Source organism: Zootoca vivipara, chromosome 14, assembly GCF_963506605.1.
Source record: "Zootoca vivipara chromosome 14, rZooViv1.1, whole genome shotgun sequence".
NCBI classification, from domain to species: Eukaryota; Metazoa; Chordata; class Lepidosauria; order Squamata; family Lacertidae; genus Zootoca; species Zootoca vivipara.
In genome coordinates, this window is record NC_083289.1 from 28,139,816 (window position 1) to 28,153,499 (window position 13,684).

Here is a 13,684-nt window from a genome sequence, read left to right on the forward strand (position 1 = left end):
TATGCTGGAAGCGCAGCAGCAGAGGAGATTTGGACTCAACATTGTCTGCCCTTCCCCACACACACTCCAAGGGAATCCTCATTAAATAACCAACATTGTCTAATCTCCCTGTGAGCAAATCAGGATCAATGCTCCATAAATGGATTGCCTGACAGCACCGCCTTCTCTTCCTCAGGAACCAGCTCCCCAGCTCTTTCTCTCTCTAGAATTTTCATTTATGACAAACATTTCAAACAGATATTTACATATCATATTTTGACTTCCCACCCCCCTCTTCCTCTCTTCCTTACATTACTCTATTTTCCTGCATACCCGAATATAAATCTATTTTATATTTTATTTCCATCCATTTCATATGTTTTCAATACTGCACATTGTAAACAAATTAAAACATTAGCAGGGTTAATGTGCAGTAAACAAATTAAAACAGTAGCAGGCTCTTTCTTTGACTACCCACCTGTGGAACTCCTGACTGCTTCAAAGAAGGCTGCTCACTACATTTGAGCACCAGGGCCTCTGCTAGGCTCCTTTTCACTCAGACATGCCTGTTGTTATGAGGCTGAAGCTGTTCCTTTGTCCCATCTTCAACAGAGACTGGATGCTTTTAGGCCAAGCACCCAAAATAGAGTAGATGAGTTGCTCTGCAGCCTACAACCCTTGCATGAACTCGTTATTAGGGTGACCCAGCACCTAAAGGTGTTCCTCCCTGAAAAACCAGGCCATAAGAGAGTCCTCCTGAGATTTCTTAGAAGGTGGTGGGAAATGTTGTTCCCAACTGAAACTGCAAGTACACACACAACCCTGTATGAAAATCCAGTTGCTCAGAGGTTATCTGCCTTCTACAATTTAGGGGATACTTTTAGGACAGTAGAGAAGTTATTCCTACTCTTCCCCTGAAGAAGGAAGACCTTCTCCATACTTGACCTGCTACAGCTCATGAGTGAGGCTGCCACAAGAGAGGTGATGGTGACTGGTGGTAAATATTGTGTGTGCAGATAGACAATTTCAGCAGGAAGAAGAAGAAGAAGAAGAAGAAGAAGAAGAAGAAGAAGAAGAAGAAGAAGAAGAAGAAGAAGAAGAAGAAGAAGAAGAAGAAGAAGAAGAAGAAGAAGAGGAAGAACCCTGCCAAGGAAAATGAGGCAACTGGGATATTAGAATGGCCCTTGGTGGATCTTCAGAGCAATAAGGAACCCTTTAAGTACTTGGCCCTTATGGTGCACATAGATGTACATCCTGAGTGGGTACAAGACTGCCCTCCATACAACCAACTTTCACTTTTTTCAGCCAAACTGCAAAGTGCTGCCTGGCTGGCCCTTGTGGCAGTCATGAAGCCCCTCTTTGCCCAGACTTGTGTTTCAAAGAGGTATGGAAGAAGAACACAACACAGTAAGAGTGGTGTTTGTCTGCTTTTAGAAAAGGGAGAATAATAATGCCAGAAGCAGAGCACCCCACCCCACCCCACAATAGCAGCAGAAAACCCTTTGCCAGTCCATGCAGGGAGCTGTATGTCTGTCCACACCCTGGAATTTGTTCTCCTCCTCAGCTCAACACTAGGAACAGGCCAGTCTTTGGGTTGAATGAGATGTATTCCAAGGTGGCTTCCCTGCAGATTGGCAGGGAAATGAATAGAGCACAGAAGAAAATATAAGCAGCAAGCTGGGTTGCAGGACAACATCCAGCCTCAGAGTATCCAGCTTCAGCTGGAAAGGATCTTCCCACCCTTTCACAATGACAGCCTTCCTTTACACTTAGGGAACATCATCATCAAATGTGTCAATGAGAGCCAGCCACTTGACTTCGGGTGCCATGTTTCATTCTTGGATAAACCTCGATTGCAAACCTCTCAATCACTGGTGTTGGTGGTGGCAGAGAAAGAGGAGGAGGAAGAGACCGAAGACTTCCTTTTTGGACTTACAGCCACGCAGTTCCATAGCAGCTGTAGGTATATACCATCACAGGAGAAACAAGTGGGCACACACAACAAGTATTTGGCCCTGACGCCCCTCAGAAGTCCTTGCTGTCGGAGAAGGTAGAACTTCACATTTCTGCAAGGCTTTCTAGGGTCAACCCAGGAAAAGAAGCAGCCACTCAGCTTGGCTGGGGAGCAGGAGCATCTGTCTGCAAAAGATGGCAGTGAGGAGACACATGAGCTTTCACAGCCTGACAATCTCTTATTTATCTCTTACATATTTTTCCACCTTTCCTCCAAGGAGCTGAAGATGGCATACATCTCCCCATTTTATTATCACAACAACCCTGTGAGGTAGATTAGGCTTGGAGGCAGTGACTGGCCAAAGATCACCCAATAAGATTGGGTGGCGCCCGCCCTGTGGAACACCCTCCCATTATATGTCAAAGACAAAAACAGCTACCAGATTTTTAGAAGACATTTGAAGGCAGCCCTGTTTAGGGAGGCTTTTAATCTTTAATCGATTATTTTATTCTTCTGTTGGAAGCCGCCCAGAGTGGCTGGGGAAACCTAGCCAGATGGGCGGGGTATAAATAATAAATTATATTATTATTATTATTATTAATATTAGATTAATGGCTGAGTGGGGATTTGAACCTTGGTCTCCCAAGCCCACCACACTGGCCAAACAACATGCCCACAAAGCCAGCTGCCACAAGGCCACCAGAACAGTCTTGGGAAACAAACCCACCACCACCAGCAGCAGCACCCAGGATAAAGGGGCAGAAAGGCACCTGCTAAGTGACAAGGACCTTCAATCCTTTGCCTTAACTAGGTTGTGATAACAAACCTGAGCACTGTGAGCAATGGTGGGTGTTGCCATGTCTTCCGGAGTGGCCCCTCCTGGGCCAGGGCATTCCAGCAGCCCCCTCTGCCGCCTTGCTAGTTTGGAGAGCTCAACATGGATGGCCTAGAGACAGTCAATGTCTTTTTAATCCTTGGGAGCAAATAGATAATACACTCGGTAGGCAGGGGGGGATCACCTCCAGTGCCCCCTGAGCACCCTCCCACCAGTGCTAGGAATATAATGTCATCTCAGTGCGAGCTGAGCAAAAGGGGAGATGCCAGTCACAAGTGCTGAAAGTGGCAGAGGATGAAGCTGGCCCAGCAAAGGTAGACCTTTCCCACCACCTCTGCTATTGTCCTTTGCCTGACTTTGCCCCTAGCGTGTCCTGTTGTCCCACCTTGGTAGTTGGCTCCAGCTGCAGGGCTCTCTTCAGAACAGTGGTGGCTGCCTGGTCCTCTCCCCGCTCTGACAACAGCTAAATAGCAGAGAGAGAGTGACAGAGATGGGGTGGTATATGAACTGGGTAGGGGTGGGGGAGCCTGCCCTTGTCCACCTCTTTCTCTGGCTGTTCTCTGCAGCTGTTCCTTGCCCCTCCCTCATGCCTTCTCTCACCTCTGGTGGTCACAATTCCCTTTCCCCCCACTTCAATCCAGACACAGCATTACATCAATATTGTGGGACAGGGACCTTTTGCCACCACCCCCACCACCCCACTCCAGATGTCAGCCAGCTGTAGGGCCTTCAGCATGCCATTCCCTAGCCAAGTTCTTCCCTCCTGCCCCTGGAGCAAGTGAGGGGCTGGGACGCGTATCCCTCATCACCTTCCCTTTCCTGTAAAGTGCCTTGATGTTCTCTGGGTCAAGCTGTATAACTTCATTGCAGGATGCCAGGGCCTCATCCAAAAGCTTCAGCTTCATCTGGGCAGCTGCACAGTTGTTGAGGCATTTGACCCGATGGTCATGCAGCTCCTCTTCCTCCTCCTGGCTCAGGCAGTCTAGAGAGAAGCCCACATAAGTGCAGCGTCACCCCCAGCCAGGAGGTGCAGCTGGGGCTGAGCCCCAGAACTGGGCTTCTGCGGTAAGGATGGGTCAAGTGTGCCTTTGCAGGAGAGCACACCTGGGATGGGGTTCCTCTCCTTTTTCATCCAAAGGGCCCAGATTTGGGCTCACGACACTATTTCCAGGCAAGCTGCTGGTCAGCTCTAACTGAACCCTTGCCAACCCCATGTTTCCAACATGCACCAACATGGCTGTGTTGGCAGGGCTTCATCCCCCAGTGCATCCCAAGCCCTCAGAACAGTGCCTCACCTGTCCCCGGCAAGGAGAGGACGTGCAAAGCCTGCTGGTAGGAGTGCAGGGCCTGCTCGTACTCCCCCCGCTCAAAGTGGAAGTTGCCCCACTCCCGCTTCTGGTTGCCCAGGCTGAGGCGCTCCATGGTGGGCAACAGCGACAGGTCCGGGCTGTCCTGCACATGCAGCAGAGTCACCTCGTACAGCAACGTGGCATCTTTGGGAATATCTGGCTCTCTGCAGGAGGAGGAGAGGCCTCTGAGAACACACAGCTCCCTTCCCCCACCAAGGACCATGTTGCCCCCCTCCCTGCGCACCAGTCACAGTGCAGCGCAATGACTGATGACTACCTGCCCAGGTGACCGTAGGCACAAGCAGGGCCAGCGAGGAAAAGGGCTATTTCACCAAGCTGCATGGAGCGGACGCCAAGGTCCAAAGCCTAAGGAAAGAAAAAGGAAACAAGGACCTGACCTCACCAAAACACACACACACACACACACACACACACACACACACACACATCCTGCTGTCACACCTCTCAGTACCACCATGTGCAAGAGTACATTGGCTTGGGAGCAACAGCGATTCTCATGTGGTCTGCATTGGCCTCTGCAGTTCGAAAGCACCTCAAAAGTGCAAGTAGATAAATAGGTACCACTCCAGCGGGAAGGTAAACACCCCCAGTGCATCCGGGGGGAAGGTTCGCCAGAAGCAGCTTAGTCATGCTGACCACATGACCTGGAAGCTGTCTGCAGACAAACACCGGCTCCCTCAGCCAATAAAGCGAGATGAGCGCCACAACCCCAGAGTTGGTCACGACTGGATCTAATGGTCAGGGGTCCCTTTACCTTTATGATGGCGCACAGGTAGAAAAGGTGAGATCCTATGTAGAGGGAGGGCCCTGTAAGCATGAGGTTGGGGGTGGCTGAAACAGAACAGAAGCAGAAGGACAGCAGGATTCCCCCCATTGGTGGCATTCAGTTGCTCAGGCAACCGAGAGAAATGGGCTGCCCCTGTGGGGCAGGCTGCCAGGCAAAGCCAGGGGAGCAAGGATCAGGAGGAGAAAATGCACGAAGGAACAAGGGAGCCCCTGGGCTGCAGCCTTCCCACACCTCACCTGTATTGCCTCCCCCTGGCCGAGGACAAAGGTGAGCTTTGGGTCCTTTTCCACCAGGCTGTGGTCCTCCAGAATTCCCAGCATCTTCACAGTAACCTCTTGGCCCAGTTGTGGCCAGCTGCCTCCCTCTGGGCTCCTCTTCACCAGACACTTCCGTAGGGACTTGTCCTCTGGAGGATGGAAAGGGAAGCATCAGTTCAACTACAGGTGGAGGTGTTTGCCTGAGGAAGTGTATGCAACTCCAACTGCCCAGGTGCAAAGGAAGGAAGGCCAAGGGAGTGCCGGAGAATGAGGAAGTTACAGTCCCTCTCTCACAACACAATCTGCTCTGGCCAAATAGAGGGGCCTTTTCTCCCCACCATGAGGTACTGGCTGCAGTGTCCCACCTGCCCAGCTACCTCCAAATGGTCCTGGGCCAGGGTCTGATTTACGCATAGGTTAAGTACACTACAGTTTAGGGCTTCAGGTGATGAAGGCCTCCAGATACAAAAAAGGGACTAGTTTGTTTTCATTTGACTTCTCTGTACTGATATCTACGCAAAAACAAAACATGTATTTCTCTCTTTTGCCTTCATGATCTGTTAGACTAATATACTTTTGGGGGAAGGGGTAGAACAATGGGGCCTCTCAAACTTGGCAGAGCTGAGGGCATCAGAAGGTCTTAATGTGGTTCCCCACACCCACCAGTTTTTCTCCTGCCTGGGGGGAAAATCCACATCATCCAGGACTTTAAGCATTTGCATTTTATTATGCTGCCTTCACTTATCCTCTTATTCCTTTTGATGCACCACCACACATTCTGTGGGGTGCTGAGTGTTGAGGTGGGCATCAGTCAAGCCACTCCTCAGTCTGATGCACCTCTAGAACCCCATGGGTGTGAGGGCAGCTGGTCTGGGTCGCTGAGGCGAGGGCAGGGGGCTTTCTGGCTAAGAGGCAGCGAACTCAGCAACCATCACCTGCCCCAGTGGCTTCTGGCTATGGCGCTTGTTAGCCAGCGATGTCACCCCCGCCCCCCAATGACTGGCACGGCAGCAGAAAGGATCATGTAGGGTCTGAGAGGCCGAGCCGCCCTGTTGCCTCCAACGCCCTCTGGGCAGCAGCGGGACCCTCCATCTCCTGGCCTGAAAGCCCCCTGCGCCCCGGGCCTCACCTCGGAGGTCCTCCCAGCCGTCAGCCGCAAAGAGCGCTGCAAAGCCGCCTCTTTCTCCTCCCAGCAAGCGCTCCAGCCGCTGGTAAAAGGATCGCTCCTGAAGCTGGGGCGGGGGCTCCTGGATGGTTGTGTGGGGCAGCAGGAAATGGACCCTCCGTCCAAGGTGCGGGCCGCCTCCCTCCAGCAGCACCGGCCCGAGGCTGGCGCCCGCCCCCTCGCCTTCCTCCTCTTCCTCGCCCTGAAACATCTTGACCAAGAACATGGTGGGCAGCTCCTCCGTCCTCGGAAGGGGCTTCCCGGGGCGAGGGGCTTTGCCTGCAGCCGCGCATCAGGATCTCGAGGGATTTGCTTCCCCGCCTTGCATGCGACGGTCGGAGCAGGCCGGCAGCGGCAGAAGCAAGAGACCGCTTAGTCGTCTCTCCTTCCCTCAGTCTACACTGAGCGCCTGTAATTCAATTATAGAGTAAGCCCCCCCTACGCCCCAGCTGCGCTCAGGCTTACTTCCAAGGAGGATCTGGGCGTCAGGCTGCGGCCGGGTTTAGCAGGGATCAGCTGGGCCCCCTCCCTTTGGGCTGCCTTAATAAACCCAAGTAATGTAAATGCCTTCGCGTCTATAACAGAAGAGGGAGGCAGGGACCAGCAACCCGCTGTTCACTCAGACGCGACGGAAAAGGGGTTTTCCTCTTATACTACGCAAGGCCCCAAAGACTTGCGCCAAGAGGGAATACTTCTCGTGGATGAATGGGTTCCCCCCGATCTCCTGACAGGCTAGATTCTGAGAATACTCAGTTGGCTTCGCCCTCCATCCAATTCTCTCATGTATGAACAGACCACCCAGAAGCAGAAGTGCCAACCTCAAAACTTTGGGGGAGCAGGTAAGCCCCGCTCGCATAATCGATCACATGATGCGGTGCATACACACTACTTGAATAGCAGTGCCCATCAACTGTGGGGGGGGCGGCCCCCGCAAAAAATAATAGGGGGGGCTGGACACCCCTCGGCGCCTAGTAGTATGCCCAGAAGTAAACGTCTATCAAAGTCTTCTGGGTGAGGGAAGCCGCTCAACCGAAGAGGCGCATCCAACAGTCTTAGCGGTTCTTAGGGGATACTGCCCCGCCCCAGATTATTGCCCACTGACCTGCGGGGCTCTAAGAGGCTTAGTGGAGAATCCCAAGAAGCACGTGGCCACGCTGCACGTGGCCAAGCGTCCGGGGTCGGCTGCCTGCCCCTGGGGGCTTTGTAGTAGATGTGAGGCCCGCGGCCCAAAGGGAGGCCCAGCCTCGGGATCTCCGGTCTGGGGGACCGGGGACAATGGGCAGAAGCATAGCTGTCAAGTTTTCCCTTTTCTCGCGAGGAAGCCTATTCAGCATAAGGGAATTTCCCTTTAAAAAAAGGGAGAACTTGACAGCTATGAGCAGAAGTTCCCCTGAAGACCTGGATAATGGACCGGCCGTGCTTCTTCGGGGCAAACTGTTGAGGGGCTTCTGGACGGGACAGCAGACTAAAGCTCAGAGGTCTCTTCTTGCTCCGGGCCTTTCCCATGCCCCAAACAGAGGCAGGTCTGGCCAGGCATCCCTGGCTGGGCACGCGCACCGGTTCGTGGAGCAGCAGCGGCTACCGAGCAAGGAGCAGCGGCCCCGCCCCGCCCTGCTGTCGAGCCCAAGTCCCGCCCAGGCGCCGCCGCCGCCACAGCCGCTCACTCCAGCGATGCCGCGGCGGGCGACGGAGCGCCTTTCCTACCGCCCCGGTTCGCGGGGCGCCCGCCTCAGCCTCTTCCACGTGAAACTGACTGACTCGGCCCTCCAGGCCTTAGTCGCCTACCAGCGGTGTCAGGTAACGGGCTGGGCTGGAGGCAATTGCCGCACGGCCAGTCACTTGGCGGGAGGGCTAGTCTCACTGTCCGCTTTTTTTCTGCAGGTGGCGGCGCCTCGACCCGTGATCGCCTTCCAGGGTAGCCAAGGGGTAAGGATATTTCCCAGCACCGTGCATTGGGCAGGGGTCCTGTCGTGGACCCTGCCGGCATCGCCGGGGCTGGGCAACGGAGCGGCGCCGTGGACGTTGCTATCGCCGCGGGCGCCGCCTGCTTGCTAATGAGCTCCCCGCGGCTTTCTGCAAGGCGGCTAACGAGCCTCGCGCGAGCGGCAGACCGAGCCTGGCTGCGGCGTCCTCCCCGCGGAGTGCTCTGCTGTCTTGGCGCTGGAATGGGGCATCCCGCCCCGTCAAAAGCAGCTTCTTTTTCGGGCTATGTTAGCTCTCCTTTCCCCTCGTCGATCTAGACGGGAAAACCCCTTTAGCAAAGGGAAGAGCGGAAAAGACGGAGCTGGCAGATGCCGCGCCTCCGCTGCTCTGTACGGGGAGCCCCGCGCTCTCTTCTTGCGCAGGGCCAAGGCTGACCCCTGGAAAAACACACAGCCCCACAGTGTCTTTCACTCACGCTGGGCCATGCCCCACTGGCACAGAAACAGACCCTAGCCACATGTCTAGGGTCAGGTCCTGCTCCGGAGGCCAAGGGGCCAGACCAGATTCCCACTCTTCTCTTTCTATGCTGTCCAGTATCTGAAGGTGCCCTGCAGTGCCACTGCCGGCTGTCGTGACCCACGGACTTTCCGCTTCACCTTCTACCTCTCACGCTATACGAAGGAGCAGCCGCAGGCCAGCTTCGATTGCGTCCGCCAGGCCAGTACCAGGTGAGCTGGCCCAGCCCAAAAGCTGTTTCCCTGGGGTGGGAATGAGGGAGAGAGGCATCCCTGAACATTGCTCTTCTTTGCCCAGGTGGCTGGAGGGCAGAGGAGCTATCCAAGAGAAGATCACCATCTGTGCCATGGTTGTGGAGGCCTCCAAGTCCAGATGGGGGGTAGAGAGGCTGGCCTGCCGTAGGGCAGCAGCTGCATTCCCAAACCCAGGTGAGGAGAGAGGGGCAAGGGGCAACAAGGGGTTCTTGGATAGGAGCTGAAGGGGGAATTGGCACAAATTGCCACCACCTCTCTTCCCTACCCACTTCCTGAAAGGAACAATTTGTGAGTGTTGCCATTCAAAGGTCTCTGGTTCTAACCTAGAATGTATATATTCTAAGAAGCAGTGGAACATGTTTTAAATTTAAAACCACATAGCAAACTGTTTTTACTAACATGTGATCATAATGGAAGTTTAGTTTGGTATCTTATCTAAAACCTTTGTGTCCTAGAGGGTGGCTGTATTAAATCTGTTTATATAAGCAGTTATTACTACTATAATAAACTGATATGGTAATTTCCCAGTAATGGAAAAGCCGTGGAAATATAGTGTGTGCTAAATAACTAGTATAAATCTAATGTTTTATTACAGGCACGTCCAACAGGTAAATTGTGATCTACCAGTAGATCACTGGATGTCTGTGGTAGATCACTGCTAGATCACTGGCACCCCTAAAAAAAGCTCACCCAAAATTTTCCTCCCTAAAAAAGCTGAACTATGACCTGAAGCCCTAAACAAAAATGGGCCTCCCTCCCTCCTAAAAGAAGCTCAACAAGTTTGACCTAAACCCCCCAAAACAGGGCTTCCTTTCCTTAAAAAAACTCAACAGCTTTGACCTGAACCCCCCCAAAAGGGGGTAGATCACTCCCAGTTTTTAACTCTGTGAGTAGATCAGAGTCTCTTGGGAGTTGGCCACCCCTTTAATTTATTATATACACGGTGGATTTATGAAATCCTTCCATATGTGAACCATCTTGAGATTTTCAGATTAAGGGTGGTATACAAATTTAATAAGTGGATCTGAAGTGCAACATCCAAATTTCAGCTCAGTTGCCATATAGACAATCACTGTGGAGGAAGAATGGAAACTGTCTTCTGCAATTGGCATTGGGGAGGGGGCCGAGCTGCTGACAGCCAAGGCTGACCCTATTTCCTCACTCCCTTTTTTCCTTGACTTTCTGCTTTTCTGCACTGTAGAGACTGGCACCCTCCTCCCAAGGAGAGCAGCCTCAGAGAGCCCCAGTGGGAAAGGCAAAGGAAGCAGTCCCCCCACCAATGAGCCCCCATGGCCACCAGTGCAGGTGCTGGAAGGAAGAGACCAGAGGGCTAAGAAGCTGTTGGGCTTGTTGGAGAGGCCACAGCTGCAAGCTGAGGTAGGTCTGGGAGAGGCCACTGGGCTTCCTTGCCTTGCTGGAGCCTCCCTCACCACCCTTTACCCCACAGATGGGGCAGCTGAGCCCCCCAGAAAGAAGTTACAGCTTGAAAGAAGACTGTCTGCAACCTAGAAAGGAGGCCTGGACAGGTGCTCTGCAGCAGCACCAGGAAGCATCTGAGCACTTGCGCAGGTAGAGCAATGAGTCTGGGAGTTGACTACCGGGGAGGGACAGGGGATCCTTGTGGTTTTAGTCATTCTTTCTAGCATAATCCTGTGTATTTATGTGTGGGTGCAGTTGTTCCTACTACAGTATTCTGCTCTGCCATGCTCAGCTTTTAACAGCTCTCCTTCCACTTCTGCAGGAAAGAGGCCCAGCAAGCTTCGGCCAAGCCCTTCCCAAGCCCTCCATCTGAAAAGCTTGCCCCTTCTCAAGGTGGTAGTCCTTTAAGAGCGGTGAGTCCTGCAACGGGGGTGGCGCTTTAATTCAGAGCAGTAGCAGCGACAGCTGATGCCATGGAAAGGCTGTAGTTGCATCACTCCCTCTGGGCAGCCTAATTCCCAGGCATTGTAGGCTCCTGTGGGCACAAAGGGAGGGGGGGACTTTCTTATCTTCCATTTCTGCTGTTCTCATTTGCTTGCCTGTGTGTGCTACTGCATGGTGGTTTTCAGTTGGTCTTCCTGCCTAGAGGGAACCCTCATTATCCTTTTGTTCCTAGTATCCACTTGGCAGATTAGACTGTAAGAGAAGGCTTATCATTTGCCATGCTCAAACACAATGCTTTAAAGTGGACTGTGCCTGGAAAGAGTGAAGAGTGTGGATAAGCCCAGTCTTTATTTTTCAGAGACTACAACCTCTCCGAGCTGCACTTGGGCCAAGGTCCAGGAGATGGCAGGGGCCTCACTTTACAGGAGCCGAGAGCAGCTGGTGGGGACGCAAAATGCAGCCTGCAGCAGCAGTGAAGAGCAGGGCCCAGACAGATAGCAGTGACATCATAGGGGAGGTTCAGAGCTCGGATGAAGAACCTGAAGCAGGAAGTCATAGAGCACCAGAGGTCGAGTGGCCAGGGGAGGAGGAGAGGCAGGCAGGTGAGGAGTCTGACAGATGCACTCCCAGCACAAACATCAAATATGATGGCAACTGGAACCTCTGCTCCTGACCTTGAGCAAAATGGAAAGCTCAGCCTTCCCAGTCTGGCTTAAACCAGGAGGGACTTGTGCTGTCACTTGGGCCTAAAAAGCTATCTAGAACCACCTTCCTAATCTTCCCAACCTTCCAGGTGTTTGGACTGCAGGCAACCCAGCAGTTGGGCTGATGGGAGCTGTAGACCAAAATATCCAGATGGCACAAGCCTGGGAAAGGATTGAGCAACGCACACTGGTGGGAGATGCTGGTGTCCAATGCAGGGCTGCAGGGCGACTGCTGCCACCACAATGACTCTCTTCCTTTTCCCTCCCCAGACCATGCCAGCACCTCAGAGGAAAACCTCAATTACTACTTGTAAGTATTTAGCTGCACTGAACACAAGGCAAGGGCATTTTTCATAGGCCTCAGCCATTTGGGAACCAGCATCATTTTCACTGGTGCCCAGCCTTGTTGTACATTTGGTGTGGGGATCTCATGCCTAGGGAGCAAATGGAGCTTCTGGAAGACTGTCCATGCTAGAACACAATCCTTGGGACCAAAAAGGGTTCTACTCCGGATGTGGGAGATGGATTGGAGAGGTGGCTACTGCTGTTTGCCTTACCAACCAATAGTGTTTGATACCTTGGGTCAAATTCCCCAGGGGAGGAGGAAGCTATCCCTTTCCATCTTCTGACTCACATAATGTGTCTTTTGAAACTAGGAAATATGTCCCCATTTGCTCAGTAAAGCAGTACCGAGCCTACCAGGAGGACTTCACTGCAGACTACACCACATACCGCCACCTCCATGCCAGGATTGGGAGTGTGAGCAGGAGGTTTGCCCAGCTGGGCAAAAGGCTTAGGCGAATGCAGCAAGGAACCAAGGAGTACAAGGTAACAACATTCCAGGAAACAAAAGGGAACACAGGGGAAGGGTCCTTCCCTGCCTGTTCCTGGGCTCAACTAGCTCTCTTGGGTTACAGGTCCTAGAAGATCAGATTTTGCAAGAATACAGGCACTTCAAAAAGGTGAGGCTGGAGCAGTGGGAATCCAGGTTGGCATCGGGTAGGGTGGTGCTTTCTTTCCCCCTGGTGGCTGAACTGTTTCCTTCTTTGCAGGTGTATCCTAACTACCAAGAAGAAAAGAGGCACTGCGAGTATCTGCACCACAAGCTCTCCCACATCAAGGCTCAAATCCTAAACTTCGAGCAGAATGTCCCTCCAGCTGGTCAGAGGGGCTGTGGCGAGAGGAGATGATTAGGGCAGCATCACCTGCAACTCCTCACAGCAAGCACAGAGGGGCTCTAGTGTTTCAATGCAACTGCTTGCTCTTGGGAGTGAGCTTTGTACAGCTTAAGAACAGGCCCAGTTTACAGTATGTTCCTCTTATATTTTGGTCCAAGTCTGCTCCGCACATCTTGCTAGCTGAAAGCAATTTGAAAAGAAACACTTAAAGCAGGGCAGGGGTGCTCCCTTTTCCCCATCCTTCTGTAGCAACTTGTTCGTGACAGCCTAAAGTTACTTCAAGCTATCCACAACCAGAGCAGCCATCTTTGGCTTGAAACAAGCCTGTGCTTTAGAATTGTTTCATCAGCAAGTATATTCTTGTGCCTTAGATTGAAAAAAGTGGAGTGTGGGTAGTCTTGCATTTTTAGATAAAGACATTCTCAATATGCTAACACTTAGCCTGTCCAACTCCAGCTGACATTTGTTCAGACTCTCACACCCAAGGCAGTAGGAACTTTGCTAGAAACCTTTTCTTCAAGGAATACTTTAATCTTGCCTGGCTTATGCTGCTTTGTTTTTTAGTTTCTAGTGGCTGCAGAGACAGGGCTTTGTCACACAGGCTTAAAGCTTGGCACCTACCACATCTCTCAGAGACTCTCCACGTGAGAAGTTATACAAAAAATTGCATTTTGTGAAGATCATTTAAACAGACATGGCATCTCCCTTCACTTTGTATCAATCAGTTATGTTATCAATCAGCTACATGTTCATTTGACAATGCTGCTTAGGCCCATCTGCAGAGCTAGGCTATCCCAAGCTAAAATCAACACGCAAACTTCTCAAGGACAGCTGAATTGTTCAGTAACTTCTAAAGGGAACAAAAGCTATCTGGCAGAGCAGCTTCCCAAGCTAGCACA

General features: G+C 52.2%; 3 protein-coding genes and 1 long non-coding RNA gene across 6 annotated transcripts; 2 read left to right on the forward strand and 2 right to left on the reverse strand.

The window, feature by feature from the left end:
- Positions 1-1,292: 1,292 nt before the first annotated feature.
- LOC132593215 (uncharacterized) lies at positions 1,293-2,881 on the reverse strand. Its single transcript, XR_009558575.1, has 2 exons — positions 2,760-2,881; positions 1,293-2,118 (listed from the first exon to the last, which is right to left on the reverse strand). It is a non-coding gene; the product is annotated as an uncharacterized LOC132593215 (long non-coding RNA).
- A 224-nt stretch (positions 2,882-3,105) lies between these two features.
- On the reverse strand, positions 3,106-6,573 carry LOC118093015 (peptidyl-prolyl cis-trans isomerase FKBP8-like). Its single transcript, XM_060282766.1, has 6 exons — positions 6,312-6,573; positions 5,162-5,346; positions 4,395-4,483; positions 4,064-4,281; positions 3,578-3,750; positions 3,106-3,231 (listed from the first exon to the last, which is right to left on the reverse strand). The coding sequence occupies exons 1-6, from the start codon at positions 6,571-6,573 to the stop codon at positions 3,106-3,108; spliced, it is 1,053 nt and encodes a 350-aa protein (XP_060138749.1).
- On the forward strand, positions 5,346-10,664 carry LOC132593214 (RNA polymerase II elongation factor ELL-like). 2 transcript variants are annotated; one of them, XM_060282917.1, is made up of 5 exons: positions 5,346-8,273; positions 8,865-8,998; positions 9,084-9,214; positions 10,242-10,417; positions 10,488-10,664. In XM_060282917.1, exons 1-5 carry the CDS (start codon positions 7,623-7,625, stop codon positions 10,611-10,613), a joined length of 1,218 nt encoding a protein of 405 aa, XP_060138900.1. In that variant the 5' UTR covers positions 5,346-7,622; the 3' UTR covers positions 10,614-10,664. The 2 variants fall into 2 exon arrangements, with proteins under 2 accessions (XP_060138900.1, XP_060138899.1); XM_060282916.1 differs by having other exon boundaries at positions 10,242-10,622.
- A 14-nt stretch (positions 10,665-10,678) lies between these two features.
- On the forward strand, positions 10,679-13,677 carry ELL3 (elongation factor for RNA polymerase II 3). Of its 2 annotated transcripts, XM_035132158.2 has the most exons (6): positions 10,681-10,872; positions 11,262-11,505; positions 11,878-11,917; positions 12,264-12,435; positions 12,525-12,569; positions 12,660-13,677. In XM_035132158.2, the coding sequence occupies exons 2-6, from the start codon at positions 11,358-11,360 to the stop codon at positions 12,795-12,797; spliced, it is 543 nt and encodes a 180-aa protein (XP_034988049.2). In that variant the 5' UTR covers positions 10,681-10,872; positions 11,262-11,357; the 3' UTR covers positions 12,798-13,677. The 2 variants fall into 2 exon arrangements, with proteins under 2 accessions (XP_034988048.2, XP_034988049.2); XM_035132157.2 differs by having other exon boundaries at positions 10,679-10,872; positions 12,525-13,677.
- Positions 13,678-13,684: the final 7 nt, after the last annotated feature.